This window comes from Tenrec ecaudatus, chromosome 9 (assembly GCF_050624435.1).
Source record: "Tenrec ecaudatus isolate mTenEca1 chromosome 9, mTenEca1.hap1, whole genome shotgun sequence".
Taxonomy (NCBI): domain Eukaryota; kingdom Metazoa; phylum Chordata; class Mammalia; order Afrosoricida; family Tenrecidae; genus Tenrec; species Tenrec ecaudatus.
The window spans coordinates 4608963-4621232 of record NC_134538.1 but is presented as its reverse complement, the minus strand read 5'-3'; the positions used below and the strand labels follow the sequence as shown (position 1 = coordinate 4621232).

Here is a 12270-nt window from a genome sequence, read left to right as displayed (position 1 = left end):
GACATAAATCATTGCAATGAAGGAAATGAAGGGTCTGCAGGTTTTCGATTTTTAATCATCAGCTTGTTCATGCACCATCAGTCTTTAATGAAGTAAGGGTCTCCGTTCATTGCTCATCAGAAATGGCCACGTTATGACGACAGGCTAGTTATCCGGTAAACGGTAAGTTATGTTTACAAGAGACACCGGCACTACAAAGGGAATTCTTTTGATCAAATATTCATTTCCTTTAGCCTGTAACACTCACAGTCATGACTTTAATGCTCTTATTTGTTTCCTCTATTAATCCCAGCCTTTGAAATAATGTGGAGCCTGCCTGGACTGCAACCAAATATCTTGATAACCTCCACATGGAGGCTCTCTAGACCACTCTTCCGTTGTCTTTTTCAGCTTCCCTTTGAAATCTTCGCAGTAGCTTGCTTACGTCATCATTCCATTCTTTACGTTAGCTCCTCTACATGCAAAAGCACGTTTCAGACTTTCTTCTGAAAGTTACTCATTTGGGTCTATTTTTCTCTGTCAATGAGATTTTGCTGTCCTCATCCTCAATGTCTTTGATGTAACCTCACAATGCGTCTGGTCGTCAGTCATTAGTGTTCCTTGCATCAGATCTACATTTCAGATGGTCTCTAGATTCAGGTGGGGCACACTCAGGATCATAATTTATCTCTTTGGACTTGTTTTAACTTTCTTTTTTTTTTTTTTATAAAAATGTCTTCTTTAATTAAGGGCTTTTTTTTTTAAACACGGAACAGATTTCTTGAATAAAATGGAAAGTTTCCAATACATCAAAACACACACCAGCAGTCGCCATACACACGGTACTCAACAGGGAAAATGAAAAATAGAAACACAATCACCAACAACGGCAAGTTTACACAATGCCTATAACTGAGCCCTGTGAACTTCTCTTCTCAGGTGCTTTCTCTGCCTGCCACGGGTGCTCTGCTGGACACAGCCCACCATGGCTGCTGGGGACAAGGGCAGCTGAGACCGGGGCCCACAGAGCACAGCTGGCAGGGTGGTGTGACTCTGCACACGCGGCAAAGCACGCACCGGCACATTCAAACAGTGCAGGGAACATCCTTTAAATATCAGAGTGAGAAACAGCAGAGAAGGCAACATTATTAAAAGATGTTAGCAAGAAAGGAAGGCTGGAACAGCTTGAGGCTGCAAAGTGGCTCGCCAGCTTCATTACTTTGGCTTCTTGGGCAGCGGCTGACGGAACAGCAAGATGTGAGGTTCTGGTTCATGGATCATATAATGGACCCATCTCTGACGCTGCTGGACGCCAAGATTCCTCCATTCCGATTCAGACATCAAATGGGTTTTTGGGACCAGCTTGGCTATATCCTTGGGCAACATGACGTGCCTGTACTCAAATTCCTCATCGTCGTATTTGTCCGAATAGTAAATTTGCTTGTGCGACATGCTCCTTCTGAAGGACTTTGGACCCTCGCCACCAACCTCCAAACAAACTCCCAGCTGCATGCGCTCTGTTTTAACTTTCTTAAGCTTCCACATGAACTGACATTTAAGTAATTAATGGTTTGTTCTGAAGTCTGTTCCTGGCCCTGATGAAATGGGATGTATCCATTGTATCCTTATTGATACAGTTTATTTGATTTTTGTGTGTTCTATCTGATGAGGTTCATATGGATGGCCACCATTTATCTTGCTGAAAAGGGTATTTGCAACGAAGAATTCATTGGTCTTGCACAATTCTTGGTTGTTTCCTAACTTTCAAATCCCAATCACAAGTCATTATCAATGTATCTTGATTTCATGCTTGATCAATTGTAGAGTACATAAGTTAGCACAAAAAAAATAGAGTCATCTTTTGAATTAATGATGGTTGTAAAAATTTGCATAACAATCACATGACCTAATCTTAATTGTAGGCATATGAGTATTATTCTATCACTGACAGTGGTAGTTACATAATCTCGTATCAACTTACTAGAGTGAAGGGGTGGAATGTAGCCTGTCAATCAAGTCACAACTTGATTGGAGGGCAACCAAGATAAATTGTTCTCTGGAGGAGTCTGGCCTCCCTCTATCTCACAGCCTCACCTTCCTGTTGACAAGACACACTGAGCCACACAAGACCTGTTTCAAACTTGTGATGCTTCCACCACCATTGAATCCATAAGACTTTGCACCCACCAGCCTGTGATCTTCCTGCATTTTGCATCATTGCAGGTGCTGCATGAGTCTGAAGAAGGATTTATGGACTAGTATTGGATTTATGGGTTAATATTAGACTTGATCTCCACTGAGCTAGGATGTTTCCTTAATATACAAGTCCTCTTTGATATAAAACTCTTTCTTATACATATATAAGTGTCTCTGGATTTGTTTCTCTAGTCAATCTGTCCTAACACACTAACAGTGTTACATTTCAAGATAGAGTTGGACTTTTTTTGTATTATGAATGAAATGATATTTTTCTTCAATTTGTTACTCCTAAAAAATTGTGTGTTTTAAGTGCAGAATGGCCAATACCAGTGTGTTTCAGCTTAGACTTCCTAGAAGATAGCTAAATATTTCCCATTTCTTTTTTTTGACAATTTCTAATTTTCCTAAAGTCATAGTCGTATACTCCACAGTGTAGTCGTATGCGACATAGTTATATTAATAAGGGATGTTGACACCTATCGTTTTTCCTTTTGAGTCAAACCATGTCAGCAAATGAAGATCCAGAGATTTACCACAGCCATCTTAGGCAGGCTCCATAGAGTTTGAAGAGGAAGCTCTTCCCCACTCGTATTTTGAGTGTCTCCCAATATGAGGGACTTATCTTCAAGCACAATGTAAACAAAATGCTCTGCTGTTATTCTACAGATTTTTGCTGGTAATTTTTAAGTAGGCGTATGATACTGGGTCCGGCGTCTTTCTCTGGCTTACTATGGAAATTTCAATGAAATCTTCAGAGCCTGGTGGAGTCTACCGGGACTTGAAATACAGGTGACATGACATCTGACAGATGATCAGTTGAATTCTGCACTAAATATTATCAATTTTATAGCACTCTATCACTTGTCAGGGTGTAAACAACACTCTTACTTAAATAATGCAGGGGAACACTTTCTTTGATTATGAATTGATTTCTCTTTTGCTCACTGACGATCCACATTTATTCTTTTACAATATGTCTCAGCTTCTCTTACAGATATGCAATTTCATGAAATACAGATATTCAGTAAATATTGATGTTATTTGAAAAAAATATATAAGTATAGTAGTTAAATATAGACTCATTTACTTTCTTTGAAGATATATTATTAATAAAAGTTTTAAAGTGTAACAAGCTGTGTTGTTGAGCATTATTCACCAATACCATGTCTACATAGGTTCTATTCTATAGTTTCTAATAGCATTTTCACCTGAGTGCCAGTGTAGCAGACATTCATTTTGGCTAATTCAACACTAGTTTCTAACCCTCATCTTCAGAAGAGAAACTCTCCCCTCTAAAGAAATGAACTTACTAAACTGCTCAGTTTTCAGACTCTCTTATAGCTAGAAGTAGCTCTTTTAGATAGTCTTGACCAATAAAATATAAGCAGGATTCTTCTGATGCCTCTCTTTTTGACTTTTATTGAAAAAGTTTTATTGATATGAAATACTCATCCTGTATGCTTCCATAGTTCAGTACCATTCATAAAAGTTGTATGAGCATCACTATTTTCTTCCTTTTTTAAAGAAAAATCATTTTTTAGGGACTCACACAGCTCTTATCACAAACCATACATACATCAATTGTGTAAAGCACATTTGTACATTCATTGCCCTCATCATTCTCAAAACATTTGCTCTCCACCTAAGCCCCTGGCATCAGCTCCTCATTTTTCCCACCCCTCCCTGTTCTACCCTCCCTCATGAACCCCTGATACTTTATAAATGATTATTTTGTCATATCTTGCCCTGTCCGACGTCTCCCTTCACCCACTTTTCTGTAGTCCAACCCCCAGGGAGGAGGTCACATGTAGATCATTGTATTCGGTTCCCCCTTTCCAACCTACCCTCCCTCCACACTCCCAGATTTGTAAGGTAGAATTGGGATCATGATAGTGGGGGAGGAGGAAGCATTTAGGAACCAGAGGAAAGTTGTGTTTTCTCTTCCGTTTACCTTGAGTGGAGATCTGATTGGGCGTATCATAATGAGAAAGACTGAGGGAACGCAGATCGAATGGTTCTGAATTAAGTCACTGAAATAATTGTGTGGGTTTCCTACCTCCAAAAATGTTGGTATGTGTGAAAATCCTACTTGTTTAAGCCACTAGTGTCAGGTTATCTGCTATTGACTCTGTGTGTGTGTGTGTGTGTGTGTATGTGCATGCGTACGCACGCGGGGGTGTCTAATGAACATATCTCAAGTGTCAGGAGTAAGGAATTTGGGTCCCTATTTTATTAAAACTCATTGTGAAATGCTACAAAACCAGATTTGTTTTTAACTTTGCTACTAGGGATAAATTACTGAAGTAGAGGTCAAAATTTCATCTACCACTTCGCTGACAATATCCAGAGATGCAAATGCCGAAATAAAAATACTAATAAAACAGTCATGACATGAGAACACATAATTTTAAATAACGCTTGCTCTTATTGTCTAGAGAAATCAAGTTTCATTCAGAATATACAATTTTTCTCCAAGCAACAATTTATCCCTCACTTTCTATAGTTTCTGCTTTAGAGCATCTATTTATTCATTTATAACATATTGAAATTAGCTGTTGTGACAACTTCTATCCTCCCTGTCAGAGATATAAATTTTAATAAGAAGGATTGTTTTTTAGGGTTTACTTTTTATTATTTCACTCTTAGACCAAGGACAGGGAATGGGAAGGGGTCATTAATAAAAGCTAGTATTTATGCTGCTGCATGAGAGTAAATGAGAAGGGTAGTGTAAAGAGACCAGTAATAGGGGCCCAAGTATGAGAAGTGACTGGCCTAAAGGCCCTACACCAGTAAGTATTATGAGTTCATTTCATTAGAGTTCTTTGTACTTACATTTTATGATCTTAGCCAATTTCTGTAACATGTGGGCCAATACTCTGGGATATGAAAATATGTTCTGCATTCTAAAAATGTCATCTTTCAGCCCTGTGGTCTAGATGTTTACTTGCATGAGAATTTTTTTCAAGACCTCTCAATGTATTGAATGCTTTGAGATTTGTATTCTGCAAGAATTTAATTTCTTTTGTGCTTGGTTGCTATGGAGTCAACGGTGACTTCAGGTGCTGCCAAAGGACTACTCGACAGTGCTCATTGATCACCAGCATGCTTGAGTCCATTGCTGCCTTCCAATTTAGGAGCATCAGTTTGGCACTATGTTGGACAATATTTTTTGTTGTTGTTATCCATAGGATTTTCAGTGGCTAATTTGTAGAAATATATCACCAGTCCTTTTGATATAATATGTCTTGTCTAGAAGCTCTGCTGAAACCTGTCTATCATGGATGACATTGCCAGTCTTTGAAATACTGGAAGCATAGTTTCTAGCTTAAAAAGAAGATTAGGTGACCTCCTAGATAAGGAGTTTACAAGCACATTTGTATCATGCTGCCTACCCACAAGGAGCCAGAACCTTGTTCCCATCCTCGTTATAGACCTCGTCTTATAAGCACCAAGTAGCTGTGGAGGCTCCGCCTTGATTTGCTTTGTCACATAAGACGGTCATGCTAGAATTAAGAAAAGTAATCAGAAGAGAAGGGTGAAGCACAGAAAAGTAATTGCGATTTTTCTCCCTCGTTTAAAGGGGATGTTTGTATTGAGTTCATAAAAATAACCAGTGAGCATCTGTACTTCCTTCCTTTTGCTCTTGTTTACTGAAGAACAGGCATCCCTTAACTCAGAACTAATGCCTCCTTTCTTCAAGAAAACAGGTGTCAAATTATGTAGAAAATCCAATTTTTAAACACCTGAAATAAACTTGAGCACTCTCCACTTCCCATTATCCTTTGACCTGTAAATTCTTTCATGGGAGTTAAAGATTTTACAGTTTGAAACAATTTCTTCTGGGAAGCATATGTCCATTAAAAAAATCTCACTGCTTTATCTCTCTCTTATATGTCACTATTATTTGGATTTAAATTTTTTTTTCAAAAATAGTATTCACTTGTTAATATTTCCTGTTTACATGAAAATTACTTTAAATCATGAAGACCCCAGTGTAATATTGACTGTTGTCATAATAGGCATCTTACTAGGAAAAAAGAGGAAAATAAGGCTAATATCAGTCAATATTGTGGGAACTCCATACTACTTCCAGGTGAATGCCTATGTAGAATAATTATAACTTCATTTTATAGAGAAGGAACTGAAGGTCAGTGAAGTTTTCTAATTCCAAGCCAGGAAATGGTTAAATCAAGATTCAAACTGAATTGTGACCTAAGTTCCCAAACCATGTTCTGCTACTAACTCAAAAATTGGGATTCAGACCCAACAGCTGCTCCCTGGGCAGGACTATGGTAGTCTGCTCCAGTAAGCATTACCCAGCCTTAGAAATCCTGTGGGGCATCTGTATTCTGTTCTCAAGGATCAATATGAATAAAAAACAGAACGACTTGAAGAAAAATTAAACAGCTATGCACTTTCTACTCCACTAGCTAATATAGGGTCCTGGTCGACCCTGGTGGCATAGTGGTTTTGCCTTGGATTCGACTGTGATCCAAAAGTTGAGCAATTAGAAACCACCAACCCATGGGAGAAAGACTGGCCTTTCGGCTTGCATAAAGAGTTGGTCTCCATCATGGAGGGATGGGAAAAATTGGGTGACCAGAGAGAGTGCACCTGAGAGAGGACGATCGAGGATCAAAATCCAGACGTCAACTGTAAATGCCCTGTCAGCTCACACACACACACACACACACACACACACACACACACACACCACCGTAACTGATGCACATTAGACCTGATCTGGTTTTCAACATTTTCCATATTTTTTCATTTGCTTGTTCATATTGGGGTTCATCTCAGATGTGTTATGTCATTGGGGTCACCCTCTTGAATTTGTGTTATATGTTTTTCTGTTTGTCATTATATGAACCCCAAGGCTGATGAATCTATAGGGAATGCAAGTAGAATAAGGGTTTGGGGGAGTGTTTCGGGGGTGCATAAAAGGGAGCCGATGTCAAGGGGTCCAGGAAGGAAAAGAAGGTTTAGAAACTGATTGTAGTAATTATTGTACAATTCTGCTTGATGTGATTGAACTATGGGATGATATGATATATGTATTGACTCCCAATTTAAAAATTAATCTATTGACTATACGATATGTGAAATATAGGTCAATAGAATTGTTAAAATTTAAATATACAATATAATATATGTCAGAAAATAAAACAAAAAAATGAATCTCAGGAACTCACACAGGCTGTTTTACCCTGTCCTACAGCTCTTTAAGAGTCAGGATTGACTTAATAGCAGTGAGTTAGGCTTTGTGTGAGACTATTTATAGCACTTTAGATAGTGAAGTCAGAACCTCTACAACTTAGTAGTTGTGAGACTTTGGATAAGTGTATGGTTCTATATACCTGAATCATCTATTGGTGGAATGGCCATGCCTACCTCATAGGCCTTTTATAAGACTACACAGAGTTAATTTATGTGAAAAGTCGTCTAATAGTAAGTGATATTGAATATTCAATAAAACTTTATAAATTCAAATCATATTCTTATTTGTTAGTTTATGGATCATACTGGATAATGCATGTCATGTTTATTTTCCCTGTGGTATCTTGGTATAACCTAAATATACATAACACAATATATACCCACTCAACAATTTGAGTGTATAATTCAGTAACATTGGTTATATTTTTCAAGTTCTGCAAATATTCTCACCATATTTTTCCAAATCATTCCGCCATTGCTAATATAAACTCAATGTCTTCCAAGCAAGAATTCTCCCTTATGACTTCTTTCCACCACTGGTTAGCACTAGTAATTTTTGGTTTCTATATAGTCAGTAGTCTCATATACATGAGATCCCATGGATTTTTCCCTTTTGTGACTAACTTATTTCATACAGCATGTTGTTTTCAAGGCTCATTCATGTTATGGCGTGCAACAGGATTTTATTTTGTCTGTGGAGGTATATGGCACCCTTTGTTTATCTAGTTATCTTTTAGGGAACATTGTTTTTTCCAAACCCCAATATCCACCTTTTATTTATTGTGAAAAGTGCTTCTAAAAATTAGTGTACAAGTGTCTGTCTGAGTTCCTGCCTGAACAAGTGATTGTACATAAGTGATATTTTACGCTTCAAGATTTATATCTGGAGTACTTACTCATTCTTAAAAGAGGCATCCTGTAAGGAAGATTGTTTTAAAACTCTATTTTAGCAGCATAATATATTTTAAAATACATATTATCTTAGAGTTCTGGTGTGAAAACAGATGGAAGCATTATGCCTCTTACCAAAGTGGGAAGACTCCTAGAGACCCACCCACTTCCTGGCATTCTAATACATCCTTTTCTTATTCCTCACTCAGGGGTCCTGTGATGTAGTCCTTAGTCATTGAGTTAGGATCCACAATGTGAGCCGTTTCAGACCACCCGCTGCTCAGCTGGAGAACCCTAAATAACTATAGTCTCTGAAACTCCCAGGGGCACGCATCCTCTGTCCTATAGGGTCACTATGAGTTGGCATTCACAGGAGAGTCATGAATGAATACCTCCTACTAGTCCCTTCCTCTTTTTGGAGGATATCTAGGCTCGCTTGATGTCAACATACTCACACTGAGATCTACAGATTCCAGGTGTGAGCTACAAAGAACAATATGAGAATGAGGCTGATACAGTCTACCAACTTAATGCCTGTGACAGGAGTGCATCCAAAAGACTTTCCTCCCAACCTCACATGCACACCACTCAGTTTCCATCATATTGCTGAGTCATATGTTGACTGCTTTCTTTAATCATTAGGGTCTACAGTTTGGCACCAAAGAACTGGAGGAGATGGGAGCCATGTTCTGCCTGGGACTCCTCGTCTTGGAACTCAAATCAGTAAACTGCAGCCATCAGCTTCGCGGTGCTGCACCTCTTCTGAAGGCTGTGGAAGAGACCCTGGACTACCACCTGCAGAGGTAAGAGGCTTACTGGAGGGTGGGCGGTGGGAAGGAGGAGGAAGCTGAACTTCTGGGTTCCCACTAGAAAGCATCTCAAGAATGAAAGGGAAGTAAACCTAGGTATCTTTGATGAACAGACAAACTGAGAATGTGAAAAATTAAGGTAGATGCAGCAGGTCTTCATTGATATAGCAGACCTGGGAATTCTTGTTTTCTTAGGAAGACAAGGAGACTGTCTTATACGTGTGCATGCAAATATAATGTTTCATCTATTTTTAAATATGCATTATTAATGAATTGTGCTTATAGTACGCTTACTTCATAAGACTCATGAACATCTACAGAGATTTATATTTCCAAGGTATGTGCTTAGTGCTTAGATGAGGCACCCTAGTGGTATTGGTAGTTAAGTATTGGACTGCTAACCAAAAGGGTGGAGTTCTCACCCATCAATCACTCTGCGGGAGAAAGGTGAGATGCTCTCAAAAAATATTAAGAGTCTCTGAAACCCTCAAAAGCAGTTTTACTCTGTTCTATGTTGAGTTTGTTTAGGACTCCTAATTTTGCTTTGAGGGAGTTTTGTAAATTGCAGCCATTACTTAGCCAAAAAAAAAGGCTAGTACACATTTCTTATTGTTTCTACTCTTCAATACTATCTTCATTTTCTCCAAAGATGGGGGCTCTGCTAAATGGTTTTCCTTCTCCTTAAAGCTATTTATCACATTGACTCAAAGAACCTGACTTCATGACCAAGGCAGGAGTGGGTAGATCTTTGAGAATTGTCAATGAAGAGAAAGAGAGAGAGAGAGGTGGGGGGGAGGGGGGGAAGACAATTAACCAAATGAGCCCCTTTGATTGACTCTCATTGTACATAAATATTTATGTCTTGATGAAGTAAATTCAGGGAGTAAGAAGGGAGGAAATAACAACCATGCGAAAGGGGAGGAGAGTGGACCAAGAGGAGGCGAAGACTAAGTTGTCTCAAAGCAAGCTTGGAACAGAGTGAATGGAAGGAGGGAGTTGTTGAGGGAAGAGGTGCCTGCTGGTAAAAGAGGAAACATCTCTTCATGCAGTTCAGGTGTGAGCAGTGGGAGAGCCATTAACAGATGGGACATCTTATTTCTAGCTCATTTTCCTTAATTTTCCCCCTGCCACTGTCAGGCTGCTGTTCCAGAGTGACTTCTCACCAAATGGCTAGTCAAGCTTAGAAATAGCTTGCGATGCAAATTAATACTTCTCTGGAAAGCACTGGTTTCACTAAGACTTAATTACCTAAATGCAGTAATTAATTTGCTCATCACATTGTGCTCTCATGGAGTATGGAAATCTAAATAAATCCAGACCTTGTTCCTCCTTAGACACATTCCCACTGATTTCCTTTGTTTTGACATCAGGACCAGTCCCCTCTGCCACTGCTTCCTTCACAAACCCCTCATTGTGTAGAGCTTTGGCGTGTTTGGAATCTTTGTAGTGTCTCAGCCTCTGTCTCTGACAGCAGCGCTCCCACCTACCAAGATATACATTTCATTGTGCCCTTCCCTTGTTTCCCTTTCTAACCCATCTTCTGTGCAGGAACACCTGAGTTTTCTTTTTCTTTCCTTTCTTCCACACTCTCTCCTCCACTGCTCATTGAGGAAAGATTGAGCAGACTTGGCAGTGCTTGCTTTCCCAGAATTGATTGTGCCCGTCAGTTTGATCCAAACGCAGTGAGGATTAGTTGCCTATAAACTGGAACAAGAAAAAATCTATCAACAAAGTGCCTTTTCTAATTCAAGGAAAAAGAATTCTGTGTCAGAGTCCAAATAGGATGGTTGCCATGTGGGTTATCATAAGAAGATAATATGACCTGCCATTCATCTGCCCTACACAACTGAATATTATGTCAGTTGAAAATGACCCAAGACAATGAAACTCCAGTTCAGTTCTCTCCATGATCTCCTACCCTTCTTAAGCTTGGGTGCCTCCTTTAGAACAAGGTATCGTCATATATAAAGTGATTAATATGAATATTTTGGATAGATGTGAATTAAATTTAGAACAATAAAGTCTGAGAATTGAGACCACCCATTTGTATCATGAAGTATTTTTCCTTTTTTTGTTTAATCATTTATGGGGGGCTCGTACAACTCTTACCACATTCCATACATGCATACAACCATCGTGTCAAAAACATTTGTACATGGTTGTCATCATCATTCTCAAAACATATTCTTTATACTTGAGCCCTTAGTACCAGCTTCTCATTTTCCCCTCCCTTCCCACCTGCCCTCCCTCGCCCTTGATCATTTATAAACTATTATGATTTTTTCATGTCTTACACAGTCCGATGTCTCCCTTCACCCACTTTTCTGTTGTCCGTTCCCCAGGGAGGAGGTTATATGTAGATCATTGTGATCAGTTCCCTTTTCTCTCCCACCTTCCCATTACCCTCTTGGTATCTACTCTGATTATTGGTCCTGAGGGTTTTATCTGTCCTGAATTCCCTGTGTTTCCAGCTCTGATATGTACCGTGTACATCCACTGGTCTAACTGGATTTGTGAGGTAGGATTGGGACCATGATAGAGGGGAGGAGAAAGCATTAAAGAATAAGAGGAAAGTGGTATGTTTCATCAGTGTTATACTGCACGCTTACTTGTAATCTCCTGCCCACAACCCTTCTGTAAGGGGATGTCCAGTTGCCTACAGATGGGCTTTGGGTCTCCACTCCACACCACCACCTCATTCACAACAATATGTTTTTGTGTTCTTTGATGTCTGATACCTGATCCTATCGACATTTCATGATAACACAAGCTGGTGTGCTTCCTTCATGTGGGCTTTGTTGCTTCTCAGCTAGATGGCTGCTTGTTTATCTTCAAACCTTTAAGACCATCACACACTATCTTTTGATAGATGGACACCATCAGTTTTCTTCACCACATTTACTTATGCACCCACTTTGTCTTCAGAGATTGTGTTGGGAGGATGAGCATCATGGAATGCCAGTTTAATAGAACAAAGTGTTTTTGCATTGAGGGCGTACTTTATTTTTTATTTAGTTAATTTTTTTTCATTTTGAAGCCATTTTATTTATTTATTTATAATCATTTTATTAGAGACTCATACAACTCCTATTATAATCCATACATACATCAATTGTGTAAAGCACATTTGTACAATCGTTGCTATCATCATTCTCAAAACATTTGCTCTCCA

At 39.0% G+C, this 12270-nt stretch overlaps 1 protein-coding gene and 1 pseudogene across 1 annotated transcript in view; one reads left to right on the top strand and one right to left on the bottom strand.

Moving 5' to 3' along the window:
• Positions 1–12270, top strand: part of AGBL1 (AGBL carboxypeptidase 1) — a 1082464-nt gene that overhangs the window by 746949 nt on the left and 323245 nt on the right. Inside the window, exon 21 of the mRNA XM_075557460.1 lies at positions 8932–9092. Coding sequence (XP_075413575.1) covers positions 8932–9092 — 161 coding nt within the window. The remainder of the gene's footprint in view (positions 1–8931; positions 9093–12270) is intronic.
• On the bottom strand, positions 1195–1431 carry LOC142456275 (cyclin-dependent kinases regulatory subunit 1 pseudogene; annotated as a pseudogene).